The 19,386-nt window shown below is 39.2% G+C and overlaps 1 protein-coding gene across 1 annotated transcript in view; it reads left to right on the top strand.

The window, feature by feature from the left end:
- LOC143398301 (uncharacterized) overlaps positions 1 to 19,386 on the top strand; it is a 257,757-nt gene that overhangs the window by 184,343 nt on the left and 54,028 nt on the right. Inside the window, 4 exon segments of the mRNA XM_076855295.1 lie at positions 3,932 to 4,024; positions 4,102 to 4,416; positions 5,462 to 5,776; positions 10,551 to 10,865. Of these exon segments, the coding sequence (XP_076711410.1) occupies positions 3,932 to 4,024; positions 4,102 to 4,416; positions 5,462 to 5,776; positions 10,551 to 10,865 (1,038 nt within the window).

Here is a 19,386-nt window from a genome sequence, read left to right as displayed (position 1 = left end):
CCCAAATCACTGGGATTATAGGCGTGCATCAGCGTACTTGTCTCTATTCTCATTTTAAATATAACTTTACTAGCATAGATTATAAAAATGTTCTCCAATAGTGTCTTATGCATGTGTAGTTACTTTTATTTTATATATAATTTTACAATCTTTCTGGGGTCAGTATTGTATATAGTGTTGTGATGTTAAAAAATGTTTCATATTATTGTTTGGACATCCAATTAACTCAGAATCATTGCTGAAAAGACTTTTCCCCACTGCTGTGTCACCTTTGAAATATATAGGTTGTAGATATTTCTGATTCCTGCTCTATACTCTATTTCATTTTGTTCTGTCGTTTTCTAGCATTGTAGCCATGCATATTCCCTTAATTATCATAACTTTATAGCATGTCTGATTAACTTTTTTAGAGATTTCTTTAAAGTAACTACTCTAATTGTGTTGTTTTTCCTGCCCAGTGCATTGATCATGCTTGGTCTTATGCATTTTTTTATTATAAATATTTTTTTTTATTGGTTGTTCAAAACATTACAAAGCTCATGGCATATCATCTTCCATACATTTGATTCAAGTGGGTTATCAACTCCCATTTTTACCCCAAATACAAGTTGTAGAATCACATGGGTTACACATCCACATTTTTACATAATACCATATTAATGACTGTTGTATTCTGCTACCTTTCCTATCCCCTACTATCCTCCCTCCCCTTCCCTCTCCTCTTCCCTCTCTACCCCATATGCTGTGGTTTAATTCTCTCCCCTTTTTTTCCCTTTCCCCTCACAAACTCTTATATGTAGTTTTATGTAACAATGAGGGTCTCCTTCCATTTCCATACAGTTTCCCTTCTCTCTCCCTCTCTCCCACCCCACTCGTCTCTGTTAAATGTTAATCTTTTCCTCATGCTCTTCTTCCCTGTTCTGATCTTGGTTGCTCTCTTTATATCTTATTAAGGAAGTTGGGGCCTAATCCCACATGATGGAGATTAGGGACTACTCTTTTTCTATTAGAAGCAGGGTCTCTGGTTGTATTCCTAAGTCCTTGATCCATGTTGAGTTGAGCTTTGTGCATGGTGAGAGATAGGGTTTTGATTTCACTTTGTTGATACATCTAATACAATAAATCATGGTGATATTAAATTGAGTTTGGATTTGACCTAAACATCAAAATGGAGCTACTTGTCTTACAATGTATGTCTCTAATTTCTCTTAGCAATTATAGAGAATTTTTACTAGGTACACTCTTGGTTTCTTATGTTTTTGATGCTATTAGTGTTTCTTTTAATGAAATGTCCTAGTAATTAACTCTGCCAATGTTTTAGATAGCTTTTAGCTGCTGTGACAAAAGGTCTGACAAGAACAATTTTAGGAGGTAAAGTTTATATTGATGTTCAGTTTCAGAGGTCTCAGTCCTTAGATAGCCTACTGTATTCCTTTGGCCTCAAGGTAAGGCAGAATATCATGGTGGAAGAGTGTAGCAAGAAAAAGCAGGTCAGCAGATGGCCACCAAGAAGCAGAAATAGGGAGAACTCTGCTCAACAAGGACAACATATAAACCCAAAAATACTCATCCAGGCACCTACCTCATGCAAGCCACACCCTATCTGCCTACAATTACCTCCCAGTTAATTCTATCAGAGGATTAATGTGCTGATTAGTTTAAGGCTCTCGTAACATACATCTCACTTTTAAACTTTCTTACATTGTCTCACGCATGAGCTTTTGAGGACACCCAGTATCTAAACCATAACAATTAGTTTTCACATTTGTTTTTTTGTGGTTTTGTTTTCCTTTTTTCTCTATCATTTATTTTTACTTTTTGGATAATTTGAGAATTCTGAATGAGCTTCAAGGATAAGAAAATTCCCAGATAACTCTGACTGAAATTCCTCAATATTCCTAATATTTTTCTATATTCTCGCCTCCTTCTGCCATATTTATCCCTGAATATATAAAGTATTTCTGAGTGATTATTAAGATTAGGTGGATATGATGATATGTTCCTTTAACCTTCCAATATTTTCAAGATTTTTTTTTAGATAACCACAATGTCATTGCCAAATTCCATAAATTAACTCTCTTTTCTTCTATACATGTCTTTCTGTGTCTGGGTAAATGAACTTAACATGATGTCCTACAATTTCATCCATTTGATGCAAAAAGTAGAACTCCATTCTTTTTTATGGTTGCATTAACATCACATTTTCTTTATGAATTTCTCTTTCTTTGTGCAACTGATTCCATATGGTAGCTATTGTGAATAGTGCACAATAAACATGGAAACATATGATTGCTGTTTCACAGTAAATGTAATTGTCCTGGTTGCTATTGCTTTTTAATGCATCATTCCCACCCCCATCCCCCCAAATAGCAACACAAATAAAATATTTTTTATTTTGCCCATAGTTTCCAGATTCATAAATTTAGCAAGGACTCTTGGCAGTTGCCTCTTGTGGTCTCTCATGAGGTTACACTTGGATCTCATCTGCAGCTCAGGTCATTGTAGACTTGACCAAGCTGGGAATCCAAACCAGTTCATTCACATGGCTGGTAGCTTGAAGTTCAACTGGGGCTGCTGACAGAACCTGCAAATGCTCTGTCCCACATACTAGTTTCTACAGAGTAGATTTCCCATTAAACAAACATCCTACTAAGTCAAGAGGAGGAGGCAGGACTTTCGTAGCAAGGTTCTCAAGTGAAACTGTGCTGGCTTCACCACATTCTGTTGTTATAGACAACTCACCACTGTCAGTCCAGATTGGAGGGCAGGAGGAATGGACTGTACAGGTCAATGGACCTTGACACAGATTTTGTGGATATTTAAAAAAAAACTAATATTGTGTTAAATATCTCACTTTGTTTATTTTCTAATTTGTACTTTTGTGTGATCAATTATGGCTTTAAGACCAAAACTTGTAGAGTATTTAGAATGGTAGTTTCTCTCACCATTGCACTTAGTATCCTATTATATTCCCTATGCATTTGTCTTTCTGTTCTTCACTCTGTATTTTCCCACTTACATTTTCCAGTTTGTATTAACCTACAGTGTTGTTAGACTCATTCTCTGGTTTCTTATTTTTAGCTACTTACTTTTTTATTGGTTCTTTTAAATTATATTGACTCTCAATCATTTATTTGATTTTTGTTATCATTTCTCTAACAATATGCCCATATTGTCATTTATTTATTCATGCCTATTTGAATTACCTATAGGGTAATTCACCAATACTGCTCTCTGAATGTTTTCTCTTTTTTCTCCTTTGTTCATTTCATTTTATTCATAAACTCTTTAATACGTGTGGTTGTTTGTTTTTCTTTTCTTTTGACAAACATTGTATTTCAAAAAACATCAATCCTACAAAAACTTTAGAAAAGATTTTATTTAACTTCTTCAGTTCACTTTATTTAAGGTAGATCACCTTATTCAAAAAGAATTGAAGTGGTGAGATACTGGGAACCATATCTATGACAAAAATTCTTTTATAAAATATGATACAAGTTTCCAGTTGTTTAATATGATTCTTCCTCTTTGGTCCAACCTAAATTTTACTTGTGTACTCCAGAAAAAACTGGCAAACATGCTGAGATTTTCAGAGTCCCACCTACTACCTCTGAATGCTCAAATGCCTCCAGGGAAAAATCGCTGATTCTAGTTTTTACTTTTCTATGAACTTGACTCCTAAGTCTTGCTTCCCTGGGAACTATGAAATATTTCCACAGCACTTCTGTATTCATACTTTGCTAATGTCATTCCTGGGAGTGTAGCAGACTTACACTTCATTTAATTAAGAGAAAAGTATGTGTTAGAAGCAGTAGCAGAATCCTTGAATAGAAGATAGGAAATTACTTATTGTGGGCTACAGCTTTCAGATTCCATCACTGGATGATTGTCAAGTTTAATTCCATTTCCTGCTTTCTAACCCCTTTGGTAGGAAACCAGACCCAGCTGCTGCCCCAGTGCAATGACTCCTGGTCTGACCCAGCAGGCTCTGCAGCCTCAGAGGGCCACACTGCCAACTGCTCAGGTGAGCAAGGCCCCCAGCACCAGAACCTCCCCATTCCCTGTGTAAATGCCCACTGACATGACCCTGTCTCTCTTCAGACAGCAGAGAGCTCCGCCTGGTGGATGGGGGCAGTCACTGTGCAGGGAGAGTGGAGATCCTGCAGCAGGCCTCCTGGGGCTCCATCTGTGATGACAGCTGGGACCTGAGAGATGCCCACGTGGTGTGCAGACAGCTGGGCTGTGGAGTGGCCCTGGAAGCCACCATCTCTGCTCACTTTGGAGAGGGATCAGGGCCCATCTGGCTGGATGAGCTGAACTGCACAGAAGAGGAGGCCCACGTGTGGCAGTGCCCTTCCCAGGGCTGGGGGCAGCACAACTGCAGTCACAAGGAGGATGCTGGGGTCATCTGCTCAGGTCTGTGCACAGGCTGGGAAGTCTGAGAGAGTCTGCAGGATGGGACAGGGCAGAGGGGAAGGATAATTCTTGACCTTCCAAAAGAGAACATAAGGTGCTTCTGTTTTCTGCTGCAGCGACTGAGCTTCTGCTTCTTCCTTCTCAGCACTGTCTCCTGTCACAGTCATTCTCTACAGTGTCCATTAAAAGCAGTCATCACTCTTCTGTGACCTGTGGGTGCAACATCCTGACCCACTGAATTAGATTTCTATTTCTGCTGCAGCAAGTTACTATAGACTGAGTGACTCAAAACAACACATATATATCATCCTATGGTGTGTAGATTAGAATTTTTAACAAGGACTATGTGAGCTATAAACAAGATGTGAGCAGGCTGTAACAGCTGAAGCTCTGGGAAGACTCATTTTCTTCCTTTTGAAGCTTCTAGAATTTGACTGAATTCCTTGTCTCATGGCTTCTTTTTTCTTCAAAACAACAACAGTACAATCCTCTGATCATTTTTTCATATTCACATCTCCCTATGGTGAGGGGCAGAAAGAATTATCTGCTTTTGATGATAGAGTTCTGGGGATATGATTAGATTGCACTCAGCTTTTAATCCAGGCTGATCCAGAATAATCCACAAAAGGATCTTTTATTAATTGTGTCTTAAAAGCACTTTGGCAATGAGGTAAAATATTCACACACTCCCAAGATCAGGGAGTGGACATATTTGGATCTTCACTATTCTGCCACTGCTCTGTCCAGCCTCCTTTTCTAGGATCTGTCAGATGGTTTGTCAGGTAGTAAATAAAGTTTCTTTTCCACGGAGCCCCCAGGTCACTGTTCCTGGCTGTTCATTTGCTTATATTACATTGTTGTATAAACAGAAAGAGAGGTACAAGTTAGCAAAAGAAGTTAAAGGGACAAAACTTCCAGTCTTCCACCTAGTGGACATTTCTTCAGCAGAGTCAGCAGTGAACACTCACTACTTAGGAATAAAGAAAAAAAACAGCAGTAAGAGTTGAATACTCCTTGACCCCTGTTTTCCTCCTCTTGCTTTTAGACTTCCTAGCTCTCAGGCTGGTGAGCGAAGACCAGGAGTGTGCTGGGTGGCTGGAGGTTTTCTACAACAACACCTGGGGCAGCATCTGCCACAGCCCCATGGAACCTCTGACCTTGTCTGTGATTTGCAGACAGCTTGGCTGTGGGGATACTGGGACTCTGGATTTCTTGGTTCCTTCCAGGGAAGGTTCTAGACCCCACTGGGTGGATGGAATTCGCTGTCGAAAAACTGACACATCTCTCTGGCAGTGTCCTTCTGACCCCTGGAAACATCAATCTTGCTCACCAAAGGAGGAAGCTCATATCACATGTACAGGTGACGTACTGTCCACTTCTATTTGTTTGTCCTATACCTATAGGTTTTTATCAGGAAAGGTTCATATATTTAAAAATAATGGATGAGTTGAAATAAGTCTACAAAATGAATACTGGTTAGAGATTACTTGACCCATCTCTTGCAATCCTGTTTCAAGGCAGATGTGAGAAAACCAGCAATGATAGCGATTTATGTGAAAAGTACCAGATAGCGAACTTAACATATGGGAGCATAAAGTTACACTCTGATGAACATTCTTAGCAATTAGCTAATGCAGTCTTACGTTGTATTAATTACTCTGTATTTTCTTAGTGAGATAGTGAATGATTGAACCTCAGTAATATACATTATTTGCTATGAGCTATCACTTCGTTCCCCACTATCACCACAGATAATGAAACTTAATCATCACATTAAAGTCTTGGTAGGCATTATGGTGATCATTTATTTCAGATGAGGAAAATGAGGTTTGGAGTAAGCACGTCATCTTCCTCACACTTTCAATTAAGTGAGTGGCAACTTGGGGAATTCAATACAATGGGCTGTTTATTCTGGAATCAACTACAGCAGTCAGACAACCTCTCAGATTAGTTTGTTGATGATAAGTAATTGGGTGATTTGTAGGTAGAAACTTACTTTCAGGCAGGAAAACAGACACATGAAGGAATCACCATCCTTGCTCTCATGGAGTTTTCACTCCAGCCTGATGATGCACACCATGCATGAAGTTTAGTGTCACGAAGGCATGGTAGGTGCTGTACAAATATGTGCATTGAGGAAGAGATAAACCACATTTAGGTTGAGAAAGAAAGGAGGAGTAGAAGTGCAATGCAGGAAGAAAGTAGAGCATTTTTTCAGTGTAATTACTGAGGTAAAAGGAGCATGGTGACCTTCAGTTACTGATGCAGTCTCATCCTGAGCAGAGCAGGAGGAGGATGGGGAAGAGCAATGCCTAAATACCTGCATGGGTAAGAAGAGCTCAACACCTCTCCCACACATGACCCAATAACAATCTTGTTGAAAAGCTGTTTCTTAGTCTTCTTCTCTGGCACATCATGAGTAAGTGCTATGAGATGAGGGGCCTGGTCTCCCCTCATTTTCTTCTTGAATTGATCTCCTTACAGTGCCAGTGGTCTTGGTTGATACTGTTCCTCTGAGACATACACTACTGCAAACAAAGGTGCCCACTTCCTCCCTCTCTCAGGAAACATTAATGGGGCCTGAATGAAATTGGAGTCCAATATCTTCTAACTTCTTATGAACTATAATGAATAGCTGGGGTTGTGGCTCAGTGGTAGAGCACTTGCCTAGCACACACAAGGCCCTGGGTTCAATCTTCAGCACCACATAAAAATAAGTTAATAAAATAAAGGTATTGTGTCCAACTACAACTAAAAAGTAAATATTAAAAAAAAGAACTGTAATGTGTAATGTGTAATTCAGACTCATGCTCTGATAAAAACCTGGTATCCTCTAGAAACAATGATTTCCTTATTAGTAGGAGGCTCTGCATTTCCTTTTAAACATGCAATCTTTTTCTGGCCAAATCAGAGAATATTTTTGCATCACCTTTTCATTTTCAACAATTTCTTTCCTTTTGATCCACGTCCAGAAACATTAAATTTGCCCCATGAGGTGACAATGGCCACCACTTCTGTTGGTGTCACTCTCCAGCCTGGTCACTCCCCTTCATCCAGGAAGGCTGCAGTACCAGGCTCACCAGGCTCCTCTGTCTCCTGTTCCTGGTGCTGCCAGCATCCTTGAACACAACTGAGATAACATCCTGGGCCTCTCCAGACCTGAATTTCTCCCTTTGAAATGCTCCCTCACACCCATCTCCATCTATAGCCACCCTTTTGACCATCACTAACTGTCCAGCTTGGGATCTTGATGGCATTATTCACTTTTCTGACTGTTGCTTCTTCTCCTTATGACACATATTCATGATGCAACTTTTCCAGATATTTTATCATCATGCAGATTCTAAATGTTTTCCCTTATTAGTTTTTCAGTTTTCCTTTCTCCTCATGATTGTACATGTTCTTCTTATCCTGATTAAATGAAATAACATCCCATTATAATCATCCCCCTTCATTACACCCAACTCTCTAGTCTCTTCTGTAATTCAAAGATAAGAATAGTATTACCTCTGACTTAATCCCATCAGAAGATCAATTCACCAACTGGATTAAGACTTATGAGAGTCTTAACTCTTATAACCCAATCATGTCTCCTCTAAAACTTTTGCATTGTCTTATCAGGAGCTTTGGGGGGCACCTCACATTCAAACCATAACACCCACCAAGGCTTGAGCAGGGCTAGGTAATGATAATATTTCGGTACAACCTCACTCTAGTGGCTAGAAGTACAGTTCAGTGGCACAGCATACCCAAAACTGTCAAGGTTCTTAGCTTAATCATGATCATAATTGAGAAAGAAGAAAATGAATAACAGCAGTAGCTACCACCGACACATAAATCAGCTATAAAAATACTATAAAATATAGTAATAATCAATTAAAATCAATAACAACTAAAGAATAAATATAGAATGAACAAGAAAGTAAATTAATAAAAGGAAAAATAATTCAAAAAGAAGAAACTCATAGAGAAGAAGAGGAATAAAAAATAACAAGAAAATCATTTTATATAAAAAAGATGAGAAAGAAATTTTCATTTAAAGAATTTTAAAATGCATTAAATATATACTAGTAAGGTAAATATAATAATGTAGACATTAAAAAATAAAAAAAATATGTCAAAAATCCTCCCAGACAAAATACTTGCATACAGACACCTCTTCCCTGGTCATTTAGACACCTCTTTCCTGGTCATTTAACATTTGAATCCATCAGGTGTCCCTAGGCTAAAAAAGAAGCCAACTGTAGATCCTTTGAATTCCATCAAAATGAGCTAGGAGCAGGTGTGGTGGTGAACACCTGTAATACTAGCAGCTCAGGAGGCTGAGGCAGGAGAATTGCTAGTTCAAAGCCAGCCCCAGCAACAGCCAGATGAGACACTAAGCAACTCAATGAGATCCTGTCTCTCTATAAAATACAAAATAAGACTGGGAATGTGGCTCAGCAATCAAGTGCCAGTGATTTGTGGACCCAACTGGTAGGCCCACACTTGTTCCAGGGACCTTGTGCTCTTGGGGTCTAGCCAAGTGTCCTAGCCATGGTGAATCTCTGGAATTCCTGTGAAAAGTGGTGCAAGCAATCGAACTACTGAGCTCCACCCAGGAGATGGGGCACAGGAATGGGGTGAATCATCAGATTTGATCTCTGAGCTTTCAATCCAGGCCTCTCTGTGCAGCCACGTGAGACTGGAATCACTTCTTTTCACATAGAGAAGGACCACGTATCAATGAAGCTTCTAGTCCATTCTCTGCTGCCATCTCAGTGTGTTTGTGGAAGTCAGTCTTCCTATCTGAGACTGTAAGTGCTCACATCTTCCATCCAGTTTCCGTGAGGGATGACCAAAGGACCAGTGTATTATAATGAATCCATTTTATAATTCCAGCACGTTTTGCCCCTTCAATAGTACCCTTCTCAAGATAGCCCCTTGTTATAGCACTCTGAGAGCTTGCTGAGCAATGTGATAAATTCCTTCTCCAAATCTGTCTTGTTATATGGATGGTGTCCATCTCAGAACAACAACCCAAATTTGATCTAAAATTTGTAAGAACAATGTGTTTCTCCCACAGGTAAGACAGCTGGAGTTGAAGTTGAAAATTGCTTTGTATTTTTCTCTGGGCTGCCTTAATGCTTCTGCATATTGTCAACATTTCTCATCATTTCTTCATTGGTTCCCAGTTTTCTTCCTTGTTCTCTTCTCAAAATACAGTTTCTCCTGTGTTCTCTGGCTCTTGTCACTCACAGAGTCACAAAAAGTGAACTTCTATTTTACTATTTGCCTTCTCCTCAAGAACTCTTGGCAGGAAATCCAAGCACAGATTGGATATATTGGGGGAATAAGTAACATTCTATGATTCCTAGTGGCATTTGGGTAATGCCAATATCTGATATCATCTATTCAGGGAGGTTTCCCAATCTACCTGAAGTGAACACAAATTTAAATTTTAATATCTATATTTGAAATATGAAGCCTAGAATCAATAGTGAAATATATTACATTAGCTATGTTTTGTCTTATGATCCATTCACTTCCAATCTTACTTCCTGGATAATTTCATTTTTCCCCTGGATTCATGGCTGTCACCTGAGACTTCTGACGATCTCATCCCCATTTCCTACCCCATGTGCTCTCATCCTTCCAAATCTCAGGCCATGGATAGTCACCTGTATGTGCTTCACAAGAAACCAATTCGGATATTGGCCCATTCATTCAGAAAAGACACTTTCAGCTAATCAAATTAAGTATCAATCAGAAAAAGACACTTTCAGCTACTAAAAATAGGAATCTTGGCATTTCTCAAATAGTTTTGTCACCTCATATGCAGAATTCTACCAACAGCGAGTTTTACTCTGACCAGATCTACATAATAACTTCTACCTAAGACTACTCACTTGATTATGTTGTGTTTGATTTCATTTCTTATTTTTTTTTCACAATTAATTTTCTCAGATTATGTTAGAAACTCAGACTTACCTCCTACCCTAGCATAATGAGTGATTCCATGTCTTGCTCAGTAAGTTCTGAATTCTGAAAGTACATGCTACCAACTGCTTGGTTGGGAAGGCAGTACCACATGACAAGAGAACCTTTCCCATGCTCCTTTTAAATACAACCATTGACATGATTCTTTCTCTCAGAGAGCCCACAACTCCGCCTGGTGGATGGTGGCAGTCGATGTGCAGGCAGAGTGGAGATCCTTCACCAGCATTCCTGGGGCACTGTCTGTAGTGAAAGCTGGGACCTGAATGATGCCCACGTGGTGTGCAGACAGCTGGGCTGTGGAGTGGCCTTCAATGCCTTGCTGTATGCACAATTTGGAGAGGGATCTGGACCCATCTGGCTGACAAGGCTGGCATGCACAGGAGAGGAGGACTACTTGTGGAATTGCCCTGCCCTGGGCTTGGGAAAGAACAACTGTGGGCACTACAGGGATGCAGGAGTCATCTGCTCAGGTATGGTCAGTGCATTCTTCACTATCTAAAAGAATGGAAAGTTCCAGAAAGTAGTGTCTTATCTCTGGAGGAATAAGAGGTGAATTGCCCAGAGAGGACTAAGAGATCTTTTCCTGAATCTGAGGATTCAGGGGTAACAGTGGATGACAGACTTCATTTATTCCTGTCCTGTAAATGTCTGATAGCATCCTTTTGCTTCTCACTCTCTTACTTCACAAGATATAGATATATATTTGTAGACCATTTTAACTTAAAGTCAATTTTCATACTTTTGTTTCTCTAATTTAAAGGGTTTTTTTTCCCTTAGGATTACAAATAAATTATCACACACACTCTGTTTGCAGTGCTTTTCAAAAGGACAGCCAAGAATGAGGCCCTAGGCCCTAATTTTCTCAGTTGAATTGAGTGTTTGTAGATGTATAGTCAGAAATATTTTTGTACTGGGTTAGTGGGTATGTGGGCACAGGGATCAAAGACATTATAAGACAATTTATGGATTTTTTGCAAAGTTGCAATTTTTCTTTCCAGATTTAGATATCAGAATTTTTATGTCATTGGCAGGAAGGACCAGAGATCTGTGATCTCTCACAAAAACACCATGTAAGCAGTTTTGCACACATCAAACAATTTGATGAGAGAAAATAAACCAAGTGTATGAAAAGAAAAGAAAGCAGGTGATTGCCAGATTTTATGATAATAAAAAGAAAAGACACTTCAAAAGAAAGAGTAAAATAAGAGTTATCCTTTCCCTTAATCCACGCAGCCCAACATGAAGAAATATGCATTTTTCTTGGGGAAAGGAAAGATCTAAGTCAAGGCCTTAGACTTGAAACTCAGAACTAGGCAGGTGCCCAGTAGATTCCAATAATCCTTGATCCTATGACAGTATAACCATTGACATGTTTGTTTTTTTTTTTTCTCTCAGAGAGCCCACAGCTCAGACTGAGACTCTGGAACTGTGTTTAGTTGGGCATCAAAGAAACTGTCTCCAACCTCACTCTTCCAACCTGTCTTGGCAGAAGGAAATCAATACTCTATTGTCTAAGGAGCAGGACATAAGAACAGATGTAGAATTTTGTCTTTGAGCACAATGCTAGGCACATTATGATGATACTCAATACTCAGTAGGAATTAGAGGCCTCAAATGTAGGACAGAGCTCATAGAGAGAGCATTACCTGTGTGCTGTGGGACATACTCAATAAGAGCCTGTGGCTGGTTGCAGGAGTCTTGGGACATGAGTCCACCTTAGCAACAGGCAGCTCATAGCATTGAGGGCCTTGGTCCCTCCACAGGGCTGTGTTACCTTGGCAGGCTGAGGCCTCAGAGTGTGACATATCTTTGCAGCATTGGTGGCCGTAGGACCACCCTCCTCACTCCTTCCCAAAGCCCCAGGGAGCACACTTTGGAGAGAGTTAAGTCTCTGCTTGGGATTGAAAGTTTAGTTGGGCATCCAAATTTGACCTGGACCCTTGAGCTCCTGTCATAACATATTATAATACAGCTTTCAAAGATGAAAGATAAAGAGTCTCAAGGAATCAAGAATAAAGACACAAAGAACACATAGGGTGTCCTAATTCACCTGACAATTAGTTGTCCAACAGGACACATGCAGGCCAGAAGTGAATGCCATGAGATTTTCATAGAACTGAAGAAAAAATTTGCAAATAAAAAATACAGAACATTTCAAAGCTGTTCTTTATAAACAAAGGAAATACAAAGCTATTATCAGACAACCACCTCCCTCCCCCCAAATTACCATATAATATAGTAATCACTGCTGAGTATATATCCAAAGGAAATGAAATCAGGATGTTGAAGAGACCTCTGTACTCTCATGTTTATGGCAGTACTACTGACAGTAGTAGAAAGGGAAATAATCTAAGTGTCCATTAACTTATATATGAATGCAGTGAAGTACATTTACATAATGAAATACTCCTTGCCCCCCCCCCCAAAAAAATCCTTTCATTTGCTGCAGCATGCATAGAGCTGAAAATCATTAGGTTAAGTGAAAAAAGTCAGGCAAAGAAGGACAAGGGTCTTCTAATCTCACTATATGTGAAACCTGAAAGAGTTGACCTCATAAAAATTTAGTAGTTTAGACTGGAATTGCAATTTCCATAGGTTGGAAAGTGTAAGGGCAGATATGGAATGATCAATCAGTTATAGGTTTTACTTAGATAGACCAGAAGTTCTTGTGCACCGTTGCACAGTAGAGTGACTATAGATAGCAATAAGAAAACCTATTTCAAAAAGCAAGAAGAGAGAGTATTGGAAATTTTCACAAATGAAAATTAAAAGTGTTTGAGGAAATAAGATAACATAGTATATATATATATATCAAGAATCAATTTACTGCACTAATTGGTATACTATTTATATTTTAGGTATTAGTTGAAACAAGTTTAAATGAAAAAAGGAGAAAAATGCTATGGGTGACAAGATATGAGGGAAGTTTATATAGTTTACACGTGATGGATTCAGTAATACAAGAGAAGTGCATTGTGAGGTAAATTTGATAAGAATGAGAACAATGGAACATTTTAAGGAAGACAGAAGACACTTCCAGGGTCTGGGGGATGGAAACAGAGGATTAACAAAGAGCATATAAGGATTATCTGAGCAGCACTTAAGACCCTCGTGTAGGGTGGGGAGTCTATGTACATTTGTGTGAGTTCTGGACACCCTTGCTGTGTCGAATAAGAATGATTTGTAAGTGTAACTCAAAGTTGAGGTATTGAGGTCATAATGGGGGAACAAAAGTTCCCATGGATGACACCTTTTTAAGAAACTTGAAACTTGCCCAATGAAGCAATGTGTCCTGAAGCAAAGAATCAGACAAGGATAGATCTGACTACAATCTCTAGTGAGAATGATTCATGTGAGTCAGTGGACTTCTGCAGATGCCATTTTTCTTCTTTTCTCCCCCAAACAGGACACTCATAAACTTCAAATGGCTTGAAATTGTTTGTTTTTCTCATTATTTCCTTGAAATATTTATGCCCAATACCTAAAAACATTTCTGGAACATGGTAAATTCTTAAAGGCATTAGTAGTTTGGATAAGAAACCATGGAAGCAGATTGTCAGTACTCTCTTCAAATACTTCTCTCCTATATTCAGATCAAGGTGGAAAGTTTAGATTATGTCTCCTTTGAAAACCAGTCTTCCCCATTTTACCCTTTCCTGATCATACACATTTTCCCCCATTTATGAGCATCCATTGACCTCACTCCTTGTCCCCTGCTCTGTCTCTATGGGAAGGTCATGCTGCCTCAATTTCCTGGCTTTCAGAGATGACTGGGAAGCCCAAGAATACAGGGCAAGTTTGGTCTTCAAGGAAGATACTGGGATCTATGTGCACCTCTGCCTGGCCTAATACCACATTTAATGGAGACATTCCCATCTATTCAGGTGACACAGTTCTGTGTCATAAAGAGTATAATAAGGTTTTGGAGTGATGGACGAGGAGACAGGTGGATTCAGAAACAAGGCTTATGATCCAAGCCCTGGAGAGTTGCTTAGATGCAGATGAGTCCCAGCTACAGAAAAGGTGGAGCAGGAAATGTTGGTCTTATTGGAAGAAACAAAGGTGTAATCTTAATGAAATGTGCTGGAAATCAACCTGGCCATCCTGCCTGTTGAGTTTACCTGGATAAATTTGAGCCCAAAAGTTCTGATAGTGATGGGGAGTGAAAGAGGCCATTTCCACAAGGGGAAAGAACTCTAGTTTTGTAAAAGCTGGGATGTGGAGAATTGGGGATCTCGCAGGAGCTGGCACAGGGACAGAAAGAGTAGTTTCCTGAAGGCCAGGTTTCTACAACCCTTCTGGGACTTGACTGAAGTATTTTTGCAAATGAACCCAGTTGATAGAGTGGAGACCACCTCTGTGAAATAAGAGTAGAGATGTGGCACCAGAGAAAGGCACAGGGTATATCCTCTATGGAGGGGCACGTTGAAGGGGTGTGGAGGGAGTAGGAAAGGGGGAGCATGAAAGCAAGAGGAGCTGTTGCTGAGAGGCATAAATGAGGATATAGTGGACAGGCCTGGATGCCAGCTTATCTCTAACTTCTAAAATTTACTTACTCTCCCCAAGTTCTGTCTTTTCTGTCAGGACATATGGATGTAGCGCACGAGCATCTTCAGTGATATATCACTTTTAGTAATTTTTAACACATTTAATACTGCCAACAGCATTTATCACTGTGGAGCTTTAAACTTAACCATGAAAAAGGCCTAAACATAAGATTTTGGAGTGATGGATGAGAAGACATCACAAATCAGAAATTCTTCTGATTTTTAATAAAAGAAATTATATAAAAGTTTACTGCAAAGGTTTGATATTCTAATAGAATTCAGTGCCTAAGACAAAGATACCCCCAACATAAAGTTGAGGTATGTAGGATACTAGAGAATTCAGATAGAGAGATTTAGGAAGGGAAATTGAGACTGAGAATGGATTTAGGATAAATATCATAACACCTCATTTATTTATACAGGAAGCACCTACACCCAGACCTTGCCTGGGAGCTTCCCATCTGTCTGTTCCTATAAGAGAAGCCACCAAAAGACTCTATTTGCCAAACCCTGCACCTCCAGTTCTTTCTGGTGCCAATTCTCCAGGTTTCTTAGGCCACAGAGCAGGACCATTTTCCTTGATTGTTTGTTGTGAGATTTAATGCTTCCCTTTTTGCACTGAAGTGCAAGTGTGTCTCTGTCTCTTCTGATTTATGACACAAAAAGCAAAAATTGTTCTCTAGTGTTCAAGATGTAGATGTCAAACCTTAAGGTTTCAAAGTTACTTTATTTTTTTGCTGTTTTCTCTTTGGAGTTTTCATGGAATTTGGTTAATTGTAATAATTCTATATTCAGTAGTTCTTGGTAAAATATCTGTTTTTAAAAAGACAAATAAATGTATTGCTGAGTTTGCAACAATACTGCCCTCTGAATACCTCAATATTTCTGTTCATCACAATCAGACAGGCTCAGTTATGGTCTGAGTACATGTACTGTATGAATTTTACTTTTTCCCCCTCTCAGGCTATATAGATAAGAAAAATCATAAATAAAAAATTCAATAAAAAAACAGAGACTGAGAAAAAAAAGAGTAAAAGAGTAAAGGTGAAACCTACATTGGGTGATCTATTTTTTTATCTGAATTTCTTCTGATTTTTAATAACTGAAATTATATAAAAGTTTATTGCAAAGGTTTGATATTCCAATGGAATTCAGACAAAGATAACCTTATAACATTTCAACCAGAGGACATTGCACTCATACCCCAGTGGATTATCTCAGATAAAACTTGGACATAATGTTATTTTATCTCCACTGAGACACTCTAACTTTTGGATGCTACCAATGGGCCAAATATTATTTTTAGAAAGGAAAATAAAAAAAGGAGACAGTGCCACTTCAGGCAAGTTTGTATTTCTATCTCAGCTTAAACTGCAATCAGTCATTCAAACCTGGTGGCCCTCTCTGGTGGTGCTGATGTTGACCTTTAGTGTGAAGGTGGAACTGAGTGGAAACCAGAGTTCACAGAGAAGGAGACCTGGTGCATCCATAGGCAGAGCCTTCAGCCAGTCAGGTTTCTGTTCTGGAGGCTGATCTTTGTTGTTCCTGTCACTGGATAACTGTATTGATGACTGATTTTTATGATGCTCCTGTAGGTCTCATACTCTTTTAAACATAATCTCCTAAAGATTAGTGATTTCAGTTTGGAATTTGTATGTCTGCATTTTGACTCAATAAATAAGGTACACTATATTACTCCTCTATAATGATAGAAATTAATATTATAAATGTAGCTACACTTTATTCATTCACACTTTATTTTAATATATCAGCTTCAGAGAGAAAAGGGAGTATTTTAAGTAACAATTTTATTAAGTTAGATTAATGCTTTTGATCTTCATTCCACTTTGATGGTTTACTTGGGAACAAATAGAATGAACATGCTATTTTCTTGAGAAAGGATTCATTGCTGAACTTCATTACTACCTGAACTTTCTATTACATTACTGCCGCAGTCTGGCTGGGCACAATTCAGGAGCCACTTGTCAAAAGAAACTAACTTTATTTTTAGAACCACACAAGATAAACAAAACAGCTCCTCAGGAATAAAACCCTCAGAGCCCAACTGCCACCACTGGCTTCCCCCAAGCCACACCCTCCAACAACCTCTTCCTCCCACAATCCTCCTGCTCTTGAGGCCGATTGGCTGGGTCGCATGGGCGGAGCCAAAAAAGTCCCCCAATGAGCAGCTCCGTGGTCTGAAAGGGCAGGGAAACAGCCCAATGAGCATCACCGCAGAGGAGCCAATCAGCTAGATGTTGCTGGGGCTGCTGTGAGCCAATCATCAGCTGGTAGTCTGAAAAGGCAGGGAAACAGCTCAATGAGCATCTCCACAGAGGAGCCAATCAGCTAGGTGTTGCTGGGGCCGCTGTGAGCCAATCATCAGCTGGCAGTCTGAAAGTTTGCTGGAGCCCCTTCGGCTGTTGCTCTCAACATCTCCCCCTCTCTGTTTAAACAAGAAGCATGTGGCTTAGGGACCGTGTCTGCCTTAGGTTGTCCAATAGTACATATGGTCCTTACCCGTTATTGGATGAGCTGACCTCAAGGCGTCAGCCTCCTGTCTTAGGTTGGTACCATAGTAATTGGATCTTACCCGTCATTGACTACTAGTCCAGTATACAGCCACACCTGTGTAGAGGTCTTCGTACCAGCGGGGGGGTGAGGTTCTTTGCCTCACTTCTGTTGGCCCCCAAATTTTAGCTGAACGATCATGACAAACAGAAGGGAGGAAGATACACCAAGCCAGCTGACTGCTCCTTTTGGAAAAATTGTACCACTGATGACACCATCAGCATAAATACCCCAACACTACCAGAAGTTGCTGCACCAACAGATAGTTCACAATGCATACAAGTGAGTTCACAATGCATATAAGTGATACATAGTCCAGGCAAGTTCTGCAAGCAGTTCAGTGATGGCTATTGCAGAAGCTGTAGATTGGTTTTATCTTCGTCTTCATGCACTGGGATGAAGATAGGAATTCTGGCAATAATGGCTAAAGAAAAATTATATAACATTATATAATATTCCAGAAGGCACTAAAAGAAAACAATTTTCTTAACAATTTACATTGTCTTCACTGAAGATAGGAATTCTGGCAATAATGGCTAAAGAAAAAATTATGTAACATTCCAGAAAGCACTAAAAGAAAACAATTTTCTTAACAATTTACATTGTCTTTAAGAGAATTATTAAATATAATGAAAAGGAAAGGTGAAAGTAAACAAACAGATCTGTTAACCTCCTTTTTTGTTCACATTTTAAAACAATCTTCAACAGCTGTTTACCCAATTTAAATTAAACCATTTAAATCACGTGAATAAAAAAAAAATTATTTGGATCCATTTTTTCATGAGCGCTCATCATATATGACATATGGACATACGTACATTCAAACACAAAACACAAGTGTGCACACATAATACATATGACACATAACATAATAGTAAAGGCCTTATAACTTTTTACAGGTGAAATCTCCATTGCAATGTTTAAAAACTCTATAGTCAAAAAATAGAACTGATCAGCAAAACATTAACCTAGGTCTGTATGAGCTCAAAAAAAAAAAATATGGGAAAGGGCAATAATAAAATAGATATTGAAAAAAGCATTCTGGTTCTGTTGCAGATGTAAGAATAACCAAACTGGAGTTCTGGATATCACATCTTCTTTTTGGTCTGTAGAAATCGCTTTAGTTAATCTGTCTGGAATCCAAATCAGCTGCTGTTCTCCCTGTGGAAACACATAAACAGACCCCCGACTCCAGGCAATCACTGGGTCAGGACCTTAGTTAATCTCTCTGGAATCCAAACCGGCTGCTGTTCTCCCTGTGGAAACACACAAACAGACCCCCGACTCCAGACAATTACTGGGTCAGGACCTTTCCATTGTCCTGTTAGAATATCCTTCCAAAGTACCTTGGGCTTATGTACATTTTTTGGACACATATGCCTTTCCGCAGCACTAAGCCCTGATGAATCCAAATTTAAAAAGTTTAGAGTAAAAAGGGTTATTTTAAGTTTATCTTTGGGGAATATATACCCCTTCCCAATTCCTTCTTTTTGCTTTAATAAGTACATTTTAATAGTTTGATGAGCTCTTTCAACTATGCCTTGTCCCTGTGGATTGTATGGGATTCCTGTTATATGAGTAATGCCAAATGATGAGCAAAATTGTTTAAAAGAGGTAGAAGTATAACCAGGGGCATTATCTGTTTTTAACTGTTTTGGAACGCCCACAGTGGCAAAATTTTGTAAGCAATGAGCTATAACATCTTTAGTTTTTTCTCCGGCATGAAGGGAGCCCATCAAAAATCCAGAAGAAGTATCAACTGTAACATGCAAATATTTTAATTTTCCAAATTCTGGCAAGTGTGTGACGTCCATCTGCCAAATATGGTTAGGTATCAATCCTTTAGGATTGACTCCAAGATTAACTTGTGGTA

Source organism: Callospermophilus lateralis, chromosome 4, assembly GCF_048772815.1.
Source record: "Callospermophilus lateralis isolate mCalLat2 chromosome 4, mCalLat2.hap1, whole genome shotgun sequence".
NCBI lineage: Eukaryota > Metazoa > Chordata > Mammalia > Rodentia > Sciuridae > Callospermophilus > Callospermophilus lateralis.
This window is presented reverse-complemented; position numbering and strand designations above follow the sequence as displayed.